The sequence below is a fragment of the Mobula hypostoma genome, chromosome 6, assembly GCF_963921235.1.
Source record: "Mobula hypostoma chromosome 6, sMobHyp1.1, whole genome shotgun sequence".
Lineage (NCBI taxonomy): Eukaryota > Metazoa > Chordata > Chondrichthyes > Myliobatiformes > Myliobatidae > Mobula > Mobula hypostoma.
Window position 1 is genome coordinate 130,478,186 of NC_086102.1, and position 17,823 is coordinate 130,496,008.

The 17,823-nt window shown below is 39.0% G+C and overlaps 2 protein-coding genes across 3 annotated transcripts in view; one reads left to right on the forward strand and one right to left on the reverse strand.

The window, feature by feature from the left end:
* The window catches only part of pofut2 (protein O-fucosyltransferase 2), a 33,419-nt gene extending 25,058 nt beyond the window's left edge, over window positions 1-8,361 (reverse strand). The window contains exons 1-4 of the mRNA XM_063051706.1: window positions 8,167-8,361; window positions 4,805-5,055; window positions 3,885-4,029; window positions 739-849 (exon numbers count right to left, since the gene is read on the reverse strand). Of these exons, the coding sequence (XP_062907776.1) occupies window positions 739-849; window positions 3,885-4,029; window positions 4,805-5,055; window positions 8,167-8,327 (668 nt within the window). The 5' untranslated portion in view covers window positions 8,328-8,361. The remainder of the gene's footprint in view (window positions 1-738; window positions 850-3,884; window positions 4,030-4,804; window positions 5,056-8,166) is intronic.
* Window positions 8,362-8,408: 47 nt separating this feature from the next.
* ube2g2 (ubiquitin-conjugating enzyme E2G 2 (UBC7 homolog, yeast)) overlaps window positions 8,409-17,823 on the forward strand; it is a 70,682-nt gene continuing 61,267 nt past the window's right edge. The window contains exon 1 of one of the 2 annotated variants that reach the window (XM_063051709.1): window positions 8,409-8,497. In XM_063051709.1, the coding sequence (XP_062907779.1) occupies window positions 8,455-8,497 (43 nt within the window). In that variant the 5' untranslated portion in view covers window positions 8,409-8,454. The remainder of the gene's footprint in view (window positions 8,498-17,823) is intronic. The other variant, XM_063051707.1, reaches the window with a different exon arrangement.

Below are 17,823 nucleotides of genomic sequence, written 5' to 3' on the forward strand. Positions count from 1 at the left end.
CTCCATAGGATTGGTGAATAACAAAGAACCAATACCAATGTTGATATTGCACAGAAAATAATTTTGTCTCAGGCTTTTTTTTAAAAAAAAAGGCATTTTATGTAGCTTTACAGGCAAGATGGCTATATACAATAAGGGCTTACAAGACCGGGAGTGATATATTTGTACAGATATAATTTAAATTAAATGACAGAAATCTTATGAATAACTTGGTCATTTGCAGGTAGGTGAGCTGTTATTGTTGGGACGTTACAATGATCAAGTGTGAGGCCTCATGTATTTGAACCTATATTAATGAGGTGGATGAATGTATCCTGATACAAATAGGCATGCAAACTCTGAATAGGGCACAAAAAATCTGGAGAGGCTTAGAAAGTTTAAAGGAGTTAGCAAAAATGTCGAAAAAATACGTAATAAACTCTTAAACAAAATAGAAAATTCTATCATGTAATTATCACTCTTAGAGGATTCTTTCTTTTTTTAAAAACAGGATTGGTAATTAATTCAGTCTTATTAAGCATTATCAGATCTAAAGCAGCCTCTCTGGTTGCCTCCATAGCTACTGTTGCTTCTTTTTCTATCAGATCCCCATATTGTACACAAGTTTTACCTGAAGGAGAGGATATTATTTAGCAGGCACATTATTCCATGGCAAAATGTCAATTTTCTTGCACTGTGCAAATCACCACCAGCGTGAAGATATATCATGCAATTTTTATGTTCAGGCCACTCACTCACTGTGCTGTGGTGTTTTTCAGCAAAACTGGTACCATGATGGAGGCTGAACCTTGAACAGACACACAGGCGACACCGAGGCCTCTTGTCTCTTTGTAACCCCAAAACCAACCTCTGTCACAGAAAGAAAATGTACATCAGTTACTAGCACACAAAATGCTCACTTTCCACAGTTGCTGATCTCTTTATCACACAGATTTCTTTATTGACTGGTTGCATACCTTACAGATGAGTAGGGAGAAAGAATGGCAATACTCTTCAAGGGACCCCAAGCCGATTGTGGGTATTGATATATTTAGAAATGTTATATTAATTGAAATGCAGCAAGTTTCATATCTGTTCCCACTACGTTAACTTTGCTAGTGTAATAGCACTAAACTTATGGAAACAATAAGTTAACTCAAAATCCCGTTGTTGAAACATTCTCTAATATTTGTAAGTAATGGGCAGAGACCACACTGGATTGTTATTGTTATCAAACTTGCCTCAGTATATCACAGTGCCTCAGCAGGTCACATGTTCAATTCTTTAATAGAAAATCCGTTCATGATAACACTGGTATTAGTGGAACTTTCCTACATTGCAAATGGGCTGTCACAATTCCTACATTACAACAGGCTACATTTCAAAGGTATTTCTTCAGCTATAAAGATGTGTTGAGGGAGTGAATAAAAACAAGAGCCAATGGTACACCTTGGCATGTGTTTTATGGAGATCTACTTAACTGACTAACTCTGCCATGAATAGAGGGTTGAAGGGACAAGGGGAGGGGAGAGATATTAATTGTCCATTTTCCCAGCTCAACCTGCAAAGGCTGAAAGTTAGAATTATTATCGCATAAAATGAGATCAATAGTGGTGCAAACTAGGAACATCCAAATCCCTTCCTCATGGTGCCATAAAAATCTGTGAGCCAAACTGTAATTACATGGCCTTCCCCTAAGGGGGCTGAAATTTTCTAAGTAGTTTCTAGTAAGCAAGGATGCTGTCTTTTGACTAGACTAAGAGAGATGTACTGAAATGTGAAGAATGATATTGTTTAAAACAATCTGAGCAGAGAGAAAGTATAAACATGGTTTAATACATGCAGTTTTATGGATTTCTGCTCGCAGAGTCCAAAATAGCCAAAATAGCTATTCAGTATATAAATTTTCCATTAAGCCCAGAAAAGAGCAAGAAAATAGTGAAAAACTCGGTACAAGTTATTATTAAATAAAGACTGAAATGCAACTAAAAATTTCATGATAGAATATAAATTCTAAACAATGAAACTGAATGAATCAAATCTCATAAATTAATAGTAAACCCAATCACAAGAATAACATGATAAAATTATGTGATGTTAATTAAAATTTCCCTATTTTGATCTTTTTTTATACAGCTATATAATGTGGAACTGCATGGACTGCCATATAGAGGTGGTAAACTGTATCCCATTTTGTTTTTCCAACTACTGGTCTGACTGTAAATATATTTGTGCACTATTACATGTACTATATAATAAATAAATCTTTGATAGCTTAAGTTCAATGAATAAGAACCTTATTTATTTGGACAATAAGTTTAAAAAAAACTAGTTTCAAAAAACGGGACAAATAATCACTGTCTATCAGCTCCATTTACTTTGCAAAAACAGTCTAATGATTAATTACAAAACAAAGCAAAATACTGCAAATGTGAAATTTGAAAAAAAAGAAAACGTTAACACTTTATGCTAATAACTGATTATTACAATAATTAAGAATGCTTGTTACCTGCATGGATTTGGTAATCAACAGCTTTTAGTGACAAGGAGTCGAACATTGAGGATTCAAGTCAAGAAAAATATCTTCACACTTCTTCAGGCTGTGAAACTTGTTAAAAATTCTACCAGGAAATTGTGGATGGTCGGTCATTGAGTCAAGGATGAGACCACATTATTGGATCTCTGGGGAAATCAGGCAACAAAGTGAAGCTGACGAAGAGGATTAACTATGACTTTATCAAATGGTGGTGCAATCTTGATTTGATTAGAGTGTCTTATTGTCATATGAAATTTCATGTTCATGTGGAACTCACAAAATAAATAGTATACATGGCAATAAATGCAACAAGTACAGCAGTGAGCGCAGAACAACGGAATGGTGCAGGGCAGTGTAATCTGCAGTGAGAAATGCTGAAATGACAGACACAGAAGAGGTAGAACTAAAGGTTTGAGAATGTGGCAGTACTGCAGCGAGGGGGATGAGAAAGATGCAATTGGCTCATTTGTCTGAGAGCAGTGGGAAAGAAACAGATATTGAGTCTGGTCAGTCAGGGTTCCAAGCTCTTGTATCGTCTCCTGTAATGCAGGAGATACAAAAGGGAATGGCCAAGTTGGCTGCAAACCTTGATGATACTTGAGAGTCATATTCCCTTCTCCCAAGGCATTTGTTGTAACAGATGTGGCCCAGTCCTCTTATTTTTTAGATGTGCTTACTATGATGACAAATTAGCCAAGTGTAAACATTCCAGAAATGGATGCCAACAAATAGTCTAACATATGTAGCTTCCATAGAAGACTAGCCAAATGGAATTGAACAGCTTCTATTCTCTTCTTCATTTTTCTTTAGCTCTTTTGAACATTTCAAAATGGAATTTGTTACATTCTCGAGCAAAGTACTACAAAGAAAAAGCATGGTGTAGAACTCATTGGTTAACTTTTGCAAAGATCTATATCTAACTATATATAAAATTATCAGGCATAGATAGGGTAAATAGCCAGTGTTTGTTTCCCATGGTAGGGGTGTCTCAAACTGGAGAGCATGGGTTAAAGGTGACAGAGAGAAGGTTTAAAGGGGATCTGAGGGATATAATTTTCACTCAAAGAGTAACTGTTATCTGGTGGGGGAGACAGGAGAAGTAACAATATTTCAGAGGCATCTGGATATGTACTTGAATGAACAAGGCTTAGAGGGATATAAATCGAATATAGGTGGGATAGTTGTGGTGAGCCAAAGAGTCTGCTTCTATGGCTCCACCTGGTACAGACACAATTGGGTGAATGGTCTCCATCTGTGCATAATATTATCAGCCCTACTAAGCACAGCAAGATAGCACTTTTACAATATTATTTCTAATAAAAAGGAAATACAACTTTAAACACAAGTTACAAGTATGCCAATCAAATACCTATAAAATCCTTGTTTGTCGTTCACATATGTAAGAGACTCAATGCAAGGCTGCTCATCCACCTTCTCTTCCCATTGGCCCTCTGTCCAGCCTTCTGCATATCCTTGCAGAACGTAAATCTGCTGTATAAATGGTCCACCTGACTCTGTGAGCAACAGGGAGATTAATTATTAAAGAGAAATTTAATTTTAAAGTTGGTAATCCAGGACCTTTGCATGCTTTTAAACAAAAATATATCCCAGATTTGAGTGTAACAAAAGAAAATCTGCTCCCATTTCTTGTTTTCTTAGTTAAAATAATTTCTAAATGACAACAACAACTTTGACAGGAGGATTATTCCAATCTGATATGTGGTTTGCATCAATTACAATATATGATTAAACTTGCAGAATGGGTACATAATTGACAATGAACTTCTACACATGTAAGCACTATTTTATTTTGGCAAGCAAAAAGACATTGGAAAAAAGTAGTAAGAAATAATTTGAGTGGACAGGAGGAATAAAGAGTGCACAAATAAGTAAGGAATAAAGTGGTGACAGAGATTATAACAGACCACGGCATTGAGCTTCATTTATAGAAGGGCAAAATTGGCTGATAGGGAAATTGTGTCACAATTAGTTAGGCTTTACTTGAGAGGACGTTTTAGAGATTTTGTTACTTTATCTTGAAAAAGATCTTGAAGTTGAGTGGACTTGACAAGAATTTCTAAGTATTAGTTTAAAACTGAGAGTTCTTCTTTGTTAAGAATGGATGAATGAATGAATGGTTGAAAAGATAAAGTGATCCAACTGAAATCTTTAAAAAACAGAGAAGCATTGATAGAGATGACAGTGCGTCATAATTTAGGCTATCTGAAGGCTGAGAACCAAACCAATAGACAAATAGAATTCCCTGAGATTCATTAAGATTCCAGATACCTGCGATGAACTCCTCATATTCAATAACAGGGATGTTCTTGTTTAGGCTGGGCACATCAAAGAATGCGCTCCATGGAATGCGGACTTGTTCAAGATCTGTGCTTTGCCAGTGGTAGAGATGCCCCCAGGGAGGAAGAACCAGTACCCAAGCTTCACTCTTTAGCAGACTCTTCATCAAGGATGCCATGCGTAGATAAACATCTCGCCGAAGGTTAAATCCTTCAGGTGGATTCACATCATATAACAAATACCTAGGGACACAAAATGTTTCTATGACATTCTGCACTCCATACCTTTTTGTACACGCTCTCTGAAAACGGGTGTCAGGGCAAAAAAGAATAAAATTGACTTCATCCCTTTGAGATACTAACCAAGGTCCTGCCTGCCACTTGGATGAATGCAGAAGATCTTAGGGCATTACCTAGAAGCAGAGCCCTCCTGTACTGGGTAATATCCATTGGTCTAACAGATATCTGGTCACTATTACATTGCTCTTTGCAGACCAATTGGCTGCTGCATTTCCTTTGTCACAAATAAAATTCTACATTGACCGTAAAACTATCTGAGGCATCCAAAATAGTGAAAGTTGCCACGTACAAGTCATTTCTTTTTACAGCTTTCCTTTCCCATATCACAACTGGATCACACACGCTGTTGGTCTCTGATGGTTTTGGTGAGATGGGTTGGTGGCTGTTAAAGCAGGTGGTCCCAGGTGACTTGGAGTATAAACTTGGCAGGTCAGACACCTATGAACTATTACAGCAGAAGCTGGTATAGCCTGAAATGACAACATAAAATCCTGCAAGGAAAAATGAGGCTGTCAAAACCAACGAAATATCCCAAGGGTCTTAAAAGATCTAAAGGAAATGCTCAAAATTTGAACAAATATAGACACCAAAAGACTGATAAGAGGTTGATGTATCTATAAGGTGAGAACATGGTAGAAGGGTTCAAGGAAGGAACCTGAAAGCTTAGAATCAAAGAAGACGAAGCCACAACCACAAAACATGAAGCAATGAAGATTTTAAAAGTGCATGAGGTAAGATGATAAGCTACTGAGAAACTGAGGGATGGAATAGTTCAAGGTGTCTGCAGGGATTAGGGTTGGGGGTAGGAAAAAAAACTTGAAAAGGTTGTGCAAACTGAAGAATTCACAAAATGGCAGTCAGTATGGATCAGCCCATAGAACTTAACCTTTCAATCTAACATTGAAAAAATTTTCATCAAAATCAAAAGACTTACTTTGCAAATTTGATAGTTGCAAACAGCTTGTACATTTCTATGGATGTAGATCGCTATTATTGCTCTTAGCAATATCAAAGTTTGGAGAAGTACATTTCTGTGTAGAAGATGTAAGGTTGGTCAGGAGAGATTGGTAAACTCGAGTCTGCAGGTCAAAATATCTAACAAGTGGCGTGTTAAAATCTAAGTGGTCAAATTTCTGGCCAAAGCAGAATGAAACAAATAAGAGATGGATTTGGACAAGATGAGGTTAGAGAAAACAAGGCAAGAGAAGTGATGTAGTTTTGAGAAAATGTCCAGGACAAGGCAGCAGGAAATAGTTCTAGGTGACCAAGTCTGGTGATGGGTAGAAAGTCCAGGGCTCAATCTTTCCGGTTAATATGAGCACATCGTATTCGGTGGAAGAGGCAAGATACCAACTTAAAGTCAAGGTCAGGTTTATTATCATATGCACAAGTACATGTACAAACAGAATCACCATAAAACTCCTTATGATAAAGAGAAGCTGATTAGAGCCTTACATTCCTGGACAACCTTAACTAATAGTCTTAGCAGTGGAGAACAAAATACAACACTAATCTAATGGTCCATCCAAAATCTGGGAAATAATGGTTTACAAATTTATTGCAAATCATTCAAATTTGCATACCTTGGACATGAGAGAGTGGTGATAGGAAGCATTCTGTGACAAAGACAGGCAGGGGACATGTGAGGAGGGGGAAGAGGGACAGTGGTTTTAGAGACAAGAACATTAAAGGGGTTTGGGTTGAAAATTAAATAAATTGCTGTTTACTTATCAAGATACAGTCAGAATAGACCCTACTAGCCCTTTGAGCCACGCCACCCAGCAGTCCCTGGATTTAATCCTAGCCTAATCATGGGACAATTTACAATGACCAATTAACCTACCAACTGGCATGCCTTTGGACTGTGGGAGGAAATCGCAGCACCTGGAGGAAACTCAGAAAGTCACAGGGAGAAGGTACAAGCTCCTTATAGGCAGAGGCAGGACTGCCTACATTTGATCTAGAGTATAGTTTTAGTCTCCTTGTTTTGATAGGGATATAATGGTCTTGGATAACAGGGTTGGCTTATGACCAAAAGCTGAGCAATCTGCATTGATATTCATTCAATTTTGGGAACATCAGAGGTGATCTGACTGAAACAAATAAGATACTGAGAAGGCTTAACAGGGTATTTCCCTCAAGCAGGAATCTAAGATTCAAAGGTATATCTTCAAAAATAGAAGTAAGCCAATTGGCTCCTTGAGTATTCTCTCCCCACTTCAAAGGATCATGGCTGACCTAATCTTGGCCTCAACTCTACCTTCCTGCTCTACCTCCATGTCTCTTGACTTTCTTTGTAATTCAAATGTCTGTCACTTTAAATTGAGACAGATAACAGAGTTTATTCTCTCAATCGCAAATCTTTGGAATGCTGCATTATTGAACATTTTTAAGATTGAGCTCAACATAATTTGGACCATGAAATGGAATGTTAAAGGATATATAAATCAGTCAAGATCAGATCAAACAAAATGATTCTGAATGGTAGAACAGATCTGAGGGGTAATTTTTTCTACTTGTGCTCCCATTTCTTATGTTCACAGAAAAATGCAACACAAAAGCAGACCCTTTGGCCCAATAAGTCTGTGCTAACCATCAAGCCCTACTTACACTAATCCTACACTCATCTTATTTTGTTGAATTTTGTTGGTGATTTTGCAGATCTGTAATTGCAGAAACATCACGTTGGGCCTGATAGCAGTTTGAAAGTTGATTATTTTTCTAAGACACAAGAAAAAAAAAGTTGAGTAGAATATGTGGAGAGGAGAACGAATCAAGATAACTATCAGAAACACTTAATGATTCCGATCGTAGTAGAAAACCTACAAGTTTGGATGACGGGGGCAACTTGAGGGTTGAAAATCTTGGGGCCAGAGACTCAGAGCAGAGGGAGGTCAGAGAACTGCCAGGGGGATTGAGACAAAGGTCAGAAGCTAAGAAAGTGGAACTACGAGGGAATTAGACAACCTCTTTCGGATTGTTCCGCACTGTTTCAATCGAGCAACAAGAAAATACAGCCGGGCCTGGGGGACCTGCATCCATCCCCTTTATTACCTGCGCTGCTGGGCTGCAGACACGTCTCCAGGAGCTGTCTGTCCAGGGTTGAAGACTCCTCCATCTCCCGCCAGTTGAGCACGACCAAGCGACGTAACGCCCAGTAAGCAGATGAGCCAGATGTGGCAAGAGGAGAGCAGCAACGGCGGCAGTCCCGCCATTGTGGTGATGAGGGACTCAGCTGTGCACCGCTGATCATCCTCCCCAGCGGCGCCCAAACCGGAAGTGGCTACGGTGTGTCGGTGTAATTGGTCCCCGCTGTGGCGCAGTAACGGACCGTTGTTGGTGATGGCAGGAACGGCGCTGAAACGGCTGATGGCCGAGTACAAGCGTGAGTAGTGAAAGAAGGTGCTAGGATAGTGAGTGGGAAATGCACACAGGTATAGGCCACCACCATTCAAAGATCCGTGCCAGAGGCGAGGCTTTAGTAGTTGAGGGGCAATGTTGTCACGGCGTGACTCGGGCCCATCGCTGCGGTGCGGAAGCCCCGACCATCCGCATCCCTGCCTCTGCCCCGTTACTTCACGGTTCCTCCTACTCTTTCAAGTCCTGCCACTGGATGTGTTTTCGGTTCTTGGTGTTGTACAATAATTAGCCGACACAGACTAGGGGACGTGGCTGTTGATTTGCACACAAGATCCAACAATTTTTTTCCCGATGGGTCAAGTGTATGTAGCTCGTTTCCACTCCAGTCCTGAGATGACAATTGAAGTTAACGTCATACCTAAAAACGCTGTGATAGTTTCATAAGATATTAGATGGGCAGATGGGTATTTTTGTGAGTTCTTTACTGTTTTTGCTGGGACTTGTATATACATCCAATTCATGAGAATGGGCTCTCAATACAGTACCGTACCAAATGGTGCCCCTGTACTGGGAATTCCCAGGTCTCAGTAGAGAACATAGAAATTTACAGCACATTACAGGCCATTTGGCCCACAATGTTGTGCCGACTATGTGTCCTATTTTAGAGACAGCCTAGAATTTCCCTACCACATAGCCCTCTATTTTTCTAAGCTCCCATGTACCTATCTAAGAGGCTCTTAAAATACTCTATTGTATCAGCTTCCACCACTGCTGCTGGCAGTGCATTCCATGCACCCACCACTCTCTGTGTGAAAAACTTACCCCTGACATCCCCTTGGTACCTATTTCCAAGCACCTTAAAACTATGCCCCCTTGTGTTAGCCATTTCAGCCCTGGAAAAATGCCTCTGGCTATGCACACGATCAATACCCCTCATCATCTTATACACCTCGATCAGGCCACCTCTCATCCTCCATCGCTCCAAGGAGATAAGGCCAAGTACACTCAACCTATTCTCATAAGGTACGCTCTCCAATCCAGGCAACATCCTTGTAAATCTCCTCTGCACTCTCTCTATAGTATCCACTATAGAGATGTGTGTTATCTTTTACAAGGGAACTTTGAGGCCATTATTGAATCTTTTCCTTTGATTTCTTCCCATGACATGCTTGAAAAAGTTGCAGGTCAGGTGCTAGGTGTTGGACATGTGAACAATGTGTCCAGTATAACAAAGTTGATTGATGCCAGGGATATTGACTTTCGAGACACTGTTGGCTTAACGTATCCTTCCAGTGAATTAGGATTTTATGGAGACAATGTTTACAGTGCCTGAGGCTAGAAAGCATAAAAGATGATAGGGATCACTTCTGTATTTGAGAGCTTGATTTCAAATGCCATTTTACTCGGTCAGCTGAAGGCTGTTTGGGAACTTTGAGGAGAATTTCATCAGTAAATCTCCCAAGAGATGGCTACCAAGAGCTGGTCGCTGTCCACTTTTCTGTTGGAGGACGGCGTAGACGCTGGTTGTAGGTTAGTAGAGGATTTTGCCAATGGACTATAATCATGACCGTCATCAAGGAAGGAGGCAAATACAACTCTGGTAACTACAGAAGAGTCACCTTATTATCAGGTACAGTACTGGGAAAGTCATTACCAGGGTGCTTCACGAATGCTTTCTAGCTACTCCCCTAGTCACAATGATCATGATTTTCATTGGGCAACAGCTTGAGAAATTCAGGATTTATGTCTTTTTCAAACCTACTAAAACCTTTTAACTCCTTCATTCAAGAGGGAGTGTAGAACACTCAAATATGTCTGAATGCAAAAAATTACCATGCAAGTTGTGATCTTAATGAGTCCAGAGAAAACTGCAAGGGTTATTTATAGTCCCTTGGCATATACATCTCGCAGATACAAAAAATGAGTTTGTGAATTTGTGACTGAAGCTCCTCAACACCACGTTTGAGAATTTCAGCAGTCATACTATCTTTTCCCAAGGCTTTGCTGTTTCTTAATTGGCCTTTGGCCTTTGTGATTTCCTTTTGTAGGGCGTGTGTCAAGGCTGGAATAACTAGTTTGCTGTAAAATGAAATTGAAGGTGAACTTATCGATGACAGTATCCACATAATTCCTTTTAGTAAATTGATGATTGTGGGTTTTGTTTGTTGGTGTGCAGCTCCAGTTTTAAGGAATAAAACCAGAATACTATTGGGAGAGCATTTTGGTAGTAGTGTTCAGAAATTAGATTATGCATAGAAATGGATAAGGAGTCTTAAAATTGTCTAGTTTTACTGAGCTAACATGCAGTTATAAGGTTAGACAGACCTAAAAATGCTGTAGGCATATTGAGATTTTGACCAAAATACCTCATCACAAGAAAGAAGCATGTTATTCTGAATCTAAAACCCTATTCATGTTTGTGGAGATTAAATGGAAAATAAGAAAAAATACTGGATACGTGCAATATCTAGAGTTCATTAATGCAGAAATAGTGTATAGAAAGTGCAGAAATGAAAGTAAAATGGAGACTGGAAAAGTTGAAAGACTGTTTGGAAAAAAAGGATGAAAGAATACCCTGAATTGTTTTACAAATGTGTAAAGATCAAGAAAATAACCAAAGAACATGATCAAATATATGATATTCAAACTCAAAAAGTTGATGCAAACATAATACTTAAGGAGGATGTGTAAAATATTGGATTGGAGAAATTTTGTGAGTGAGAAGGTACTAAGGGGTTTAGCATGTTTAAAAGTAGATTCCAGGGCTTGGATGGAATTCAACCCAAGTTGTTAAGACGAAGCAACGGAAGGAAATAGCACAGGTTTTGACCATCATATGCCAATTCTCCGAGGACCTGGAAGGTCATCAATCTTGCATGCTGTTGAAACAGAGAGAAAGGGATAGGCAGAGACATCAACACTAACATCAATGGTGGGAAAATTATTATTAACTATTCTCAGGATCAGTACAAATCTTTTGGAAAAACTCATTAAGGACGGTCAGCATGGTCAACTACAAAGATATTGCATGACTAATGATTGAGTATATTTTGAAGTGGGTCCTTGATAGTGCAATTGATTTTGAATCTTTGGCAAGATTTCATGTGTCAGAGTGGTGAGTAACCCTTTTGAAAGCCTTTGGAATATAAAGGACAGCGACAAATTGAAGCCAAAATTGGCTCAGTGGCAGGAATATAGGATAATAACAGTAGCATTGTTGATGGAAGTCTGATTCATAGGGTTTTATTGGGCTCAATGTTTGGTCATTTCAGCATTTAGACTAACAGAAATCATGATTAATATTATAGTAATTATAAAAGGAATAGTGTGATTGATAGTTGCAAACTAAAGCTATCAATGGAGTTGTCAGGTGGCCAGAAAAGTACATGGTGGAATTCATATCGGGGAAACCCATGGTGATGTATTTGGTTAGGACAGAAAAGAAGGGAATATTCATTCAACGTAGGGTATTGAGATTAGAGAAACAGAGAGGCCTTGTAGAACATGATCATGAGAAGCAAAGATAGTTTTAAAAACTGTTTTCTGAGTACTTTATCAGGACTGTCACAGAGACTGCTGAGTGAGCCTCCAGGTGGCTATGGATCAAGAAGTGTGACCTGTGGACCAATGCTGCTGGGGCCTGATTAACCATGGCTGGGTGGCTTGGTCAAGAGTATCTGATGTTGAAAGACCCAAAACACCTGATGACCCCAGGTTACATCACTGATGATGAGTCCCAGCACATCCTAGGGTGAACCTCAGCATCATGAGCAGACTACTACTACTACGCCGACTCAGGCCTAGGGAGCTGGCGTCGGGCAAAAGGCAAGGCATCATGAGCAGAGACGTCGAGTATAAGCTGGGAAGTTTTACAGGAATTTTATAAAAATGCAGCTAGAATCCAGCATGATTCTAGTTACTAAATTACAGGAAGGAAGCAAGAGAGTCTGGTGGAAATGAATGAAATTACTGGAGAGTTTCAGTGATGAGGAAATAATTAGATAGATTGTTTTGCCTTTGTTTTCAAACACATGAAGTTACAGGGGGATTTAATTAAAGTGCATAGAAAAGGGATCATTGATTGAGCGTGTAGGTTTAAGTTAGTTGGAAGGATGATGTGAGGTGAGCTGAAGGAACATGATTTCAACTGAGGCTGTTCTGATGGCATCTGGAATGGCTTTGACAACGTTGTAGAGGCAGAAACCCTAGTTTCATATGAACTCTCCAGCGCAAAGCATGTTGTTGAACACAAAGATGAAACTGCACCTAATGGATTTCTGAAATTAAAAAAAAACAGGAAATGTTGGAAACACTCAGCAGGTCAGTAGCCTCAGAGAATTGGTCAGCTGAAGTCTGAAACCGGTATAAGTTATGTCTCATGTAAGTTAATTTAAGTTTATGTTAACTTGTGTTCGTTCTCATCGTGTAACGTGGCACACTGCTGCTACTGCAAAAAGATAATATTCATGGCAGCTTGTGGATGCCTGGTTTTGAAGTTTCAGCATCATGTGCTGGACAGGTGCATCAGTTAATGAGAAGAATGGTCTGGCCGTGACGCAGTGAAGAATTCTCTACACTGGAAATTTTCTTTTTATTTGATTAAATAGGACTACAAGTTAGACTATTTTGGTTATATGATGAACTAACTATCTGGATTATCTGCTTTAGTCTCAAATGTAACTTGAAGCATTTCTGACTTGGCTACTACTTGTAAAACTGGCACTGCAGATTATGATATTGTACTTGAAGTACTGTACATTGTTAGTTGGTGAGGTGGAATAAGTAAATGATTGTGTGCAAAATGCTCAACCTACCAGAGTGAGAGGTGGAAACTGATATCTGCAGGGACTTTGTAGGTGATTGGTGACCTGACTTGGGGAAAATCCAACTTTATGCAAATTCACCCATATTTTAAAGTGTATTTCTGGGTAAAAGGTTTCATGCTGTTAATTTATGACTTGATGCAATATATTATTCCAGTGGTTTAATTATGTGTAGTTTTAGGGGGTTATTAACTGAAATAAAAGAATTTTGGCAAAATACATAGAGCAATGTGATGTGGGTCACTAGAAAATAAACATTTCTCATTTGCAGTAGAATTGTCTTACCAACAGTTCTTATCAGAGCCCTCTTATGTGACCTGGTGACTGTATGAGGTATCACTCACAATGAGAGATAATGTTATTTTGAATATTATTGAGAATGACTAGTGAGGTGGTCAGCTCGGTCAGAATGTTTCATGATAAATTCGCTTGCTGAAATGATGATTGAAGCAAACTCACTTGTGACATTTAGAAAATTAATGAAAATAAATTTCGGGAGAAAAAAGCTTTGTAGAGTATAAGGACAATCTTGGAAATCGTATTAATTATAAAGGAATACTAAACACTCAAAGGGGTATAGGGAAGATAATACTAGAAATACTGGCATATGTGTATCAGGAAGTGTGAAGAGATTGGGTCGTTTTACCCTTGACAAATGAAGGTTAACAGTTGGTCTATTAAATGTCTTTGAATATTTTAAGTTAAATGTTTTGTCAATGAATGCAGAGAGCATGTTCCATTATAGGGAATCAGAGGCTATAATTAATGATTATCTTGAAAAGAATTTTGAAGATGTTTCTTTAACCCAAGAGTGTGGTACCAAGTTCCACATTCTCGCCAGTGTGAGTGAAATAAATAAATAGTACAGTTGCATTTAAGGGAAGGATGGACTGCAGTGAAGGGACCAGAGTTAAACTGATAAATTTGGATGAGGAAAGATAAAAATGGTTATTGTATAAGAGGGCGTTTGACATATTCTGTAGCTCTATGTAAGAGCAAACTACTCCTACTCATCTTTCCACAGCTTTGAATAGCTTTCCTTTCATATAATCATCCATCTCTATTGTGAATATGCCTAACTCTGCTATATTCACCTGGCAACACATTCCAGACCCAACCACTCACTGTATTTGTTTATAAAAATGGTCTTTGGTTCTTTGGTCAATCATCTTCATTCAGTGTCACCCACTTTATGACCCTGTTACCCATGAGAACAGCTTCACATAAACTACTGTCTAAACCCTTCATTAATAAATACTCCATCAGATCTCTTTGCCGACTTTTCTACTCCAGAAGAATAACCTTGGCTTCTCCATGACATCCTTGTAACTGGTGTCCCTCATCGATAGAATTGGTTGAGCAAATATTTTCTGTATGCTCTCTTAAAGTTTTTTGTGTGTTTCCAAATGTGTGAGGCTAGAACTGGACAAAATAGTCCAATTATGGCAGAACCAGAGTTTTATATAGGTTTGTCATGACTTCCTTGTTTTCTTTCTTCTGTATATAAATCCCAGGATTCCATATTCTCTTAAACTGCCCTGCCATTTCAGCTAATAATCAACCTAAACCATCCAGGTCCTTACTCCTTTTATAATTGTGCTTCTGTTTAAGATGTGTTTTATTCTTCCTACCAGAATGTAATGCTTTGTGTCTCAGCATTAACTTCCATTCACTGGGCTGTCTCACAAGCCTGCTTGTATCATTTTGAAGTCTATCACTTAACCTCCTCACAGTTCACTCCAACTCTATGTTTTGCATCTTTTGCAAATTTCTACATTGTGCCTTGTACACCCAAGTTCAAGTTATTAACACGTATCAATGAAAGCAGTTGTTTAACTGACCCTTGAAAATACCATTGTTCATTCCTCTTTTACTAGTACTGTTTTGATTCCCCTTAGTTTATAAGATCGCCCTTATAAAAAGCTAAGGTTATTTTGGTTCCTGTGCTGTAATAATTATGGCAAACAATAAAGGGAAAGAAATACGGAAATACATACATTTGAAAGGAGCATCATTTTAAAATTTTGAGCATTTGAGATCCTTTTGAGGACTATCTGAGCATTTTAGGTCCTTGTATCAATAGGTTTGCCTCAAATTTTCATTCAAGTCATGTGTGATGTCCTATTTTTAATGGTCCTCTCCATTCACATAACACTTCCTGAGGAATGCAGTTTTGTGTTTCTCTGTGCTTTTTTTGTATTTATAGTTGCAGAAGATACTCTTAATTGCTATTCAATTGGATGTATACTCTGGGAACTGAGATGATTAGCAGTCAACCTCGGGGAGGGGATCTGGCATCTCAAGGCTACCATGCGCATCACAATCTTATGAGCTGGCAAGTTACTTTTAATTTCAGCCAAAAAATTGAAGTGACAGTTTCCTAAAGCTCTAGTTACACCGTGTTAGTACAGATTGAGTATCCCTTATCTGAAATGCTTGGGGGCTGGAAGTGTTTCGGTTTTCAGATTTTGGAATATTTGCATCTATATAATGAGATACCTTGGTGTGGGACCCAAGTGTAAACAATAATTCCATTTACATCACATACAGGCAGTCCCCGGGTTACGAATGAGATTCGTTCCTAAGTCTGTCTTTAAGTCAAATTTGTAGGTAAGTCAGAACAGGTACATACGGTTCTTATTTAGCGTCAGTTAATCAAATGTTTGTCTTAGTATATAGTATATATTTTACCTTTCTATGCATATAAAACACTTCCTCCTCAATGATACCCTCCCTCCTCAATAATTTTTTTCAACATTTCAGGAAAATCACTCGCATCACTTACATCGGCACTCGCTGCTTCACCTTGCAGTTTGAACCAACCCCTACTCGCAACAAATTCTTCATCACAATCACCTTCACTTGCTGCACGTGCAGCTTTTAAATCATTGACAAGACTTTGAGCCTTCTCTTGCACAGGAGTAAAGCTAATAGGCATATTACGCTGATTTTGATCATCCAACCAAATTATCAATAGCTTTTCCATTTCAATAATTAAACCACTGCGTTGCTTAGTAATAATTGTAGCTTTCATCGGGGCGGGGCCTTTCACATGCTCCATTATTCTCACTTTATCCTTTAAAATTGTTCCGATTGTTGACCGACTGTAGCCTAATGCTTTTCCAATGACCGATGGCGTTTCACCTCTTTCCGCTTTGTTTTCAATCGTGATCGTTGTCCCTTTCTTTGATGCATCACTTGCACTTGCATCGGATTTACGCTTTGGAGGCATGGTTATAAGGGTAAATAAGAGAAAAATTTAAGCCGAATACAAAGTTACACACTCAACACGGTGTTAACGGCAATGTGATCTGACTTAACTCAACTTTTTAATATAATAAGCTTTATGGCAGTCCGTTTGTAAGTCAGGCGTTCGTAACCCTGGGATTGCCTGTATACAGTTTATGGTGCAAAGCTCAGTCGGATCACAGTCTGACGTGATGGAGTTGGGTCCTCCAGACTGTTGGAGTTGAATGATTGCCACTGACTATCTATAACTAGGTTCCAGTGCTGTGATTGGCTTCATATCTGCCATCGATTTTAAATGACTGCCTATTCCACAGCAACTACAATGGGGGGGGGGGCAGTTAGTTTTATATCTTTTAATGATTTTCTGCACAAAGCAATTACTTTCAATTTTCAGGTTGTTGTGATAGACCTTTGCTTGTTTCACGATCAGCATACCATTAAGCGGCATATATTCACTGTGATGCTGATGAATCCGCTCTTTCAATACATGATCAAGAGCTTCATTTTTCACTTTATGCAGTGATTTTCTATTTTTCATTAACTTCTGTTCATTGGATATGTGAGGTCACTTCTCAGAACTGTCTGTGGGGCATCGCCTGGCAGTCTTAGCAGCACCTTGTGGAATTTTCCTTTTGTGATGTCATGTCAGCACTTAAAAAAAATTTCAGATTTTGGAATTTCAGATGAGGGGTACTCAACCTGTACTGTGTGATTAGTTGATTTCCTATGGGAATCTGCCCTGCAGAAACTGTATCAAGCAAAGAACAGGAATGATCAGTTTATGTGGAAGATGGAGTGGATAATCCTATTGCATGTCATTCTTGTGGTAAGAACTTTCTATCACCAGAGGGTGGTGTTGTACTTATTTTGGCTTGGTGCTTGTCATGTCAAGGTTGCTATTGATATAAGGCATCTTTTGTATTTTAGGTGAAACGCATTTGTAACATGTTGCACTATCCTTCTCTTATACTCTAATCAATTGTGCTTCTTATTACTGCGGCAGCTGGGCCTGTAAAGTTATTTGCTATCAGATAGAAATTATATTAAGCTTGCAAGTGTGAGAGAGTAAAACATCCTTCCCTATCTCTCATAGCTGTCGCTGAAAGGAGCAGATCATAAGCGTCAAGGTTTGCCTGGCACTTACCAGCCTTATCCTTCCCACCCTCCCCCCACCTTCTTTATAGGGCCCCTGCCCCCTCCCTCTTCAGTCCTGATGAAGGGTCTCGGCCCGAAATGTTAACTGTTCATTTCCACGGATGCTGCCCGACCTGCTGAGTTC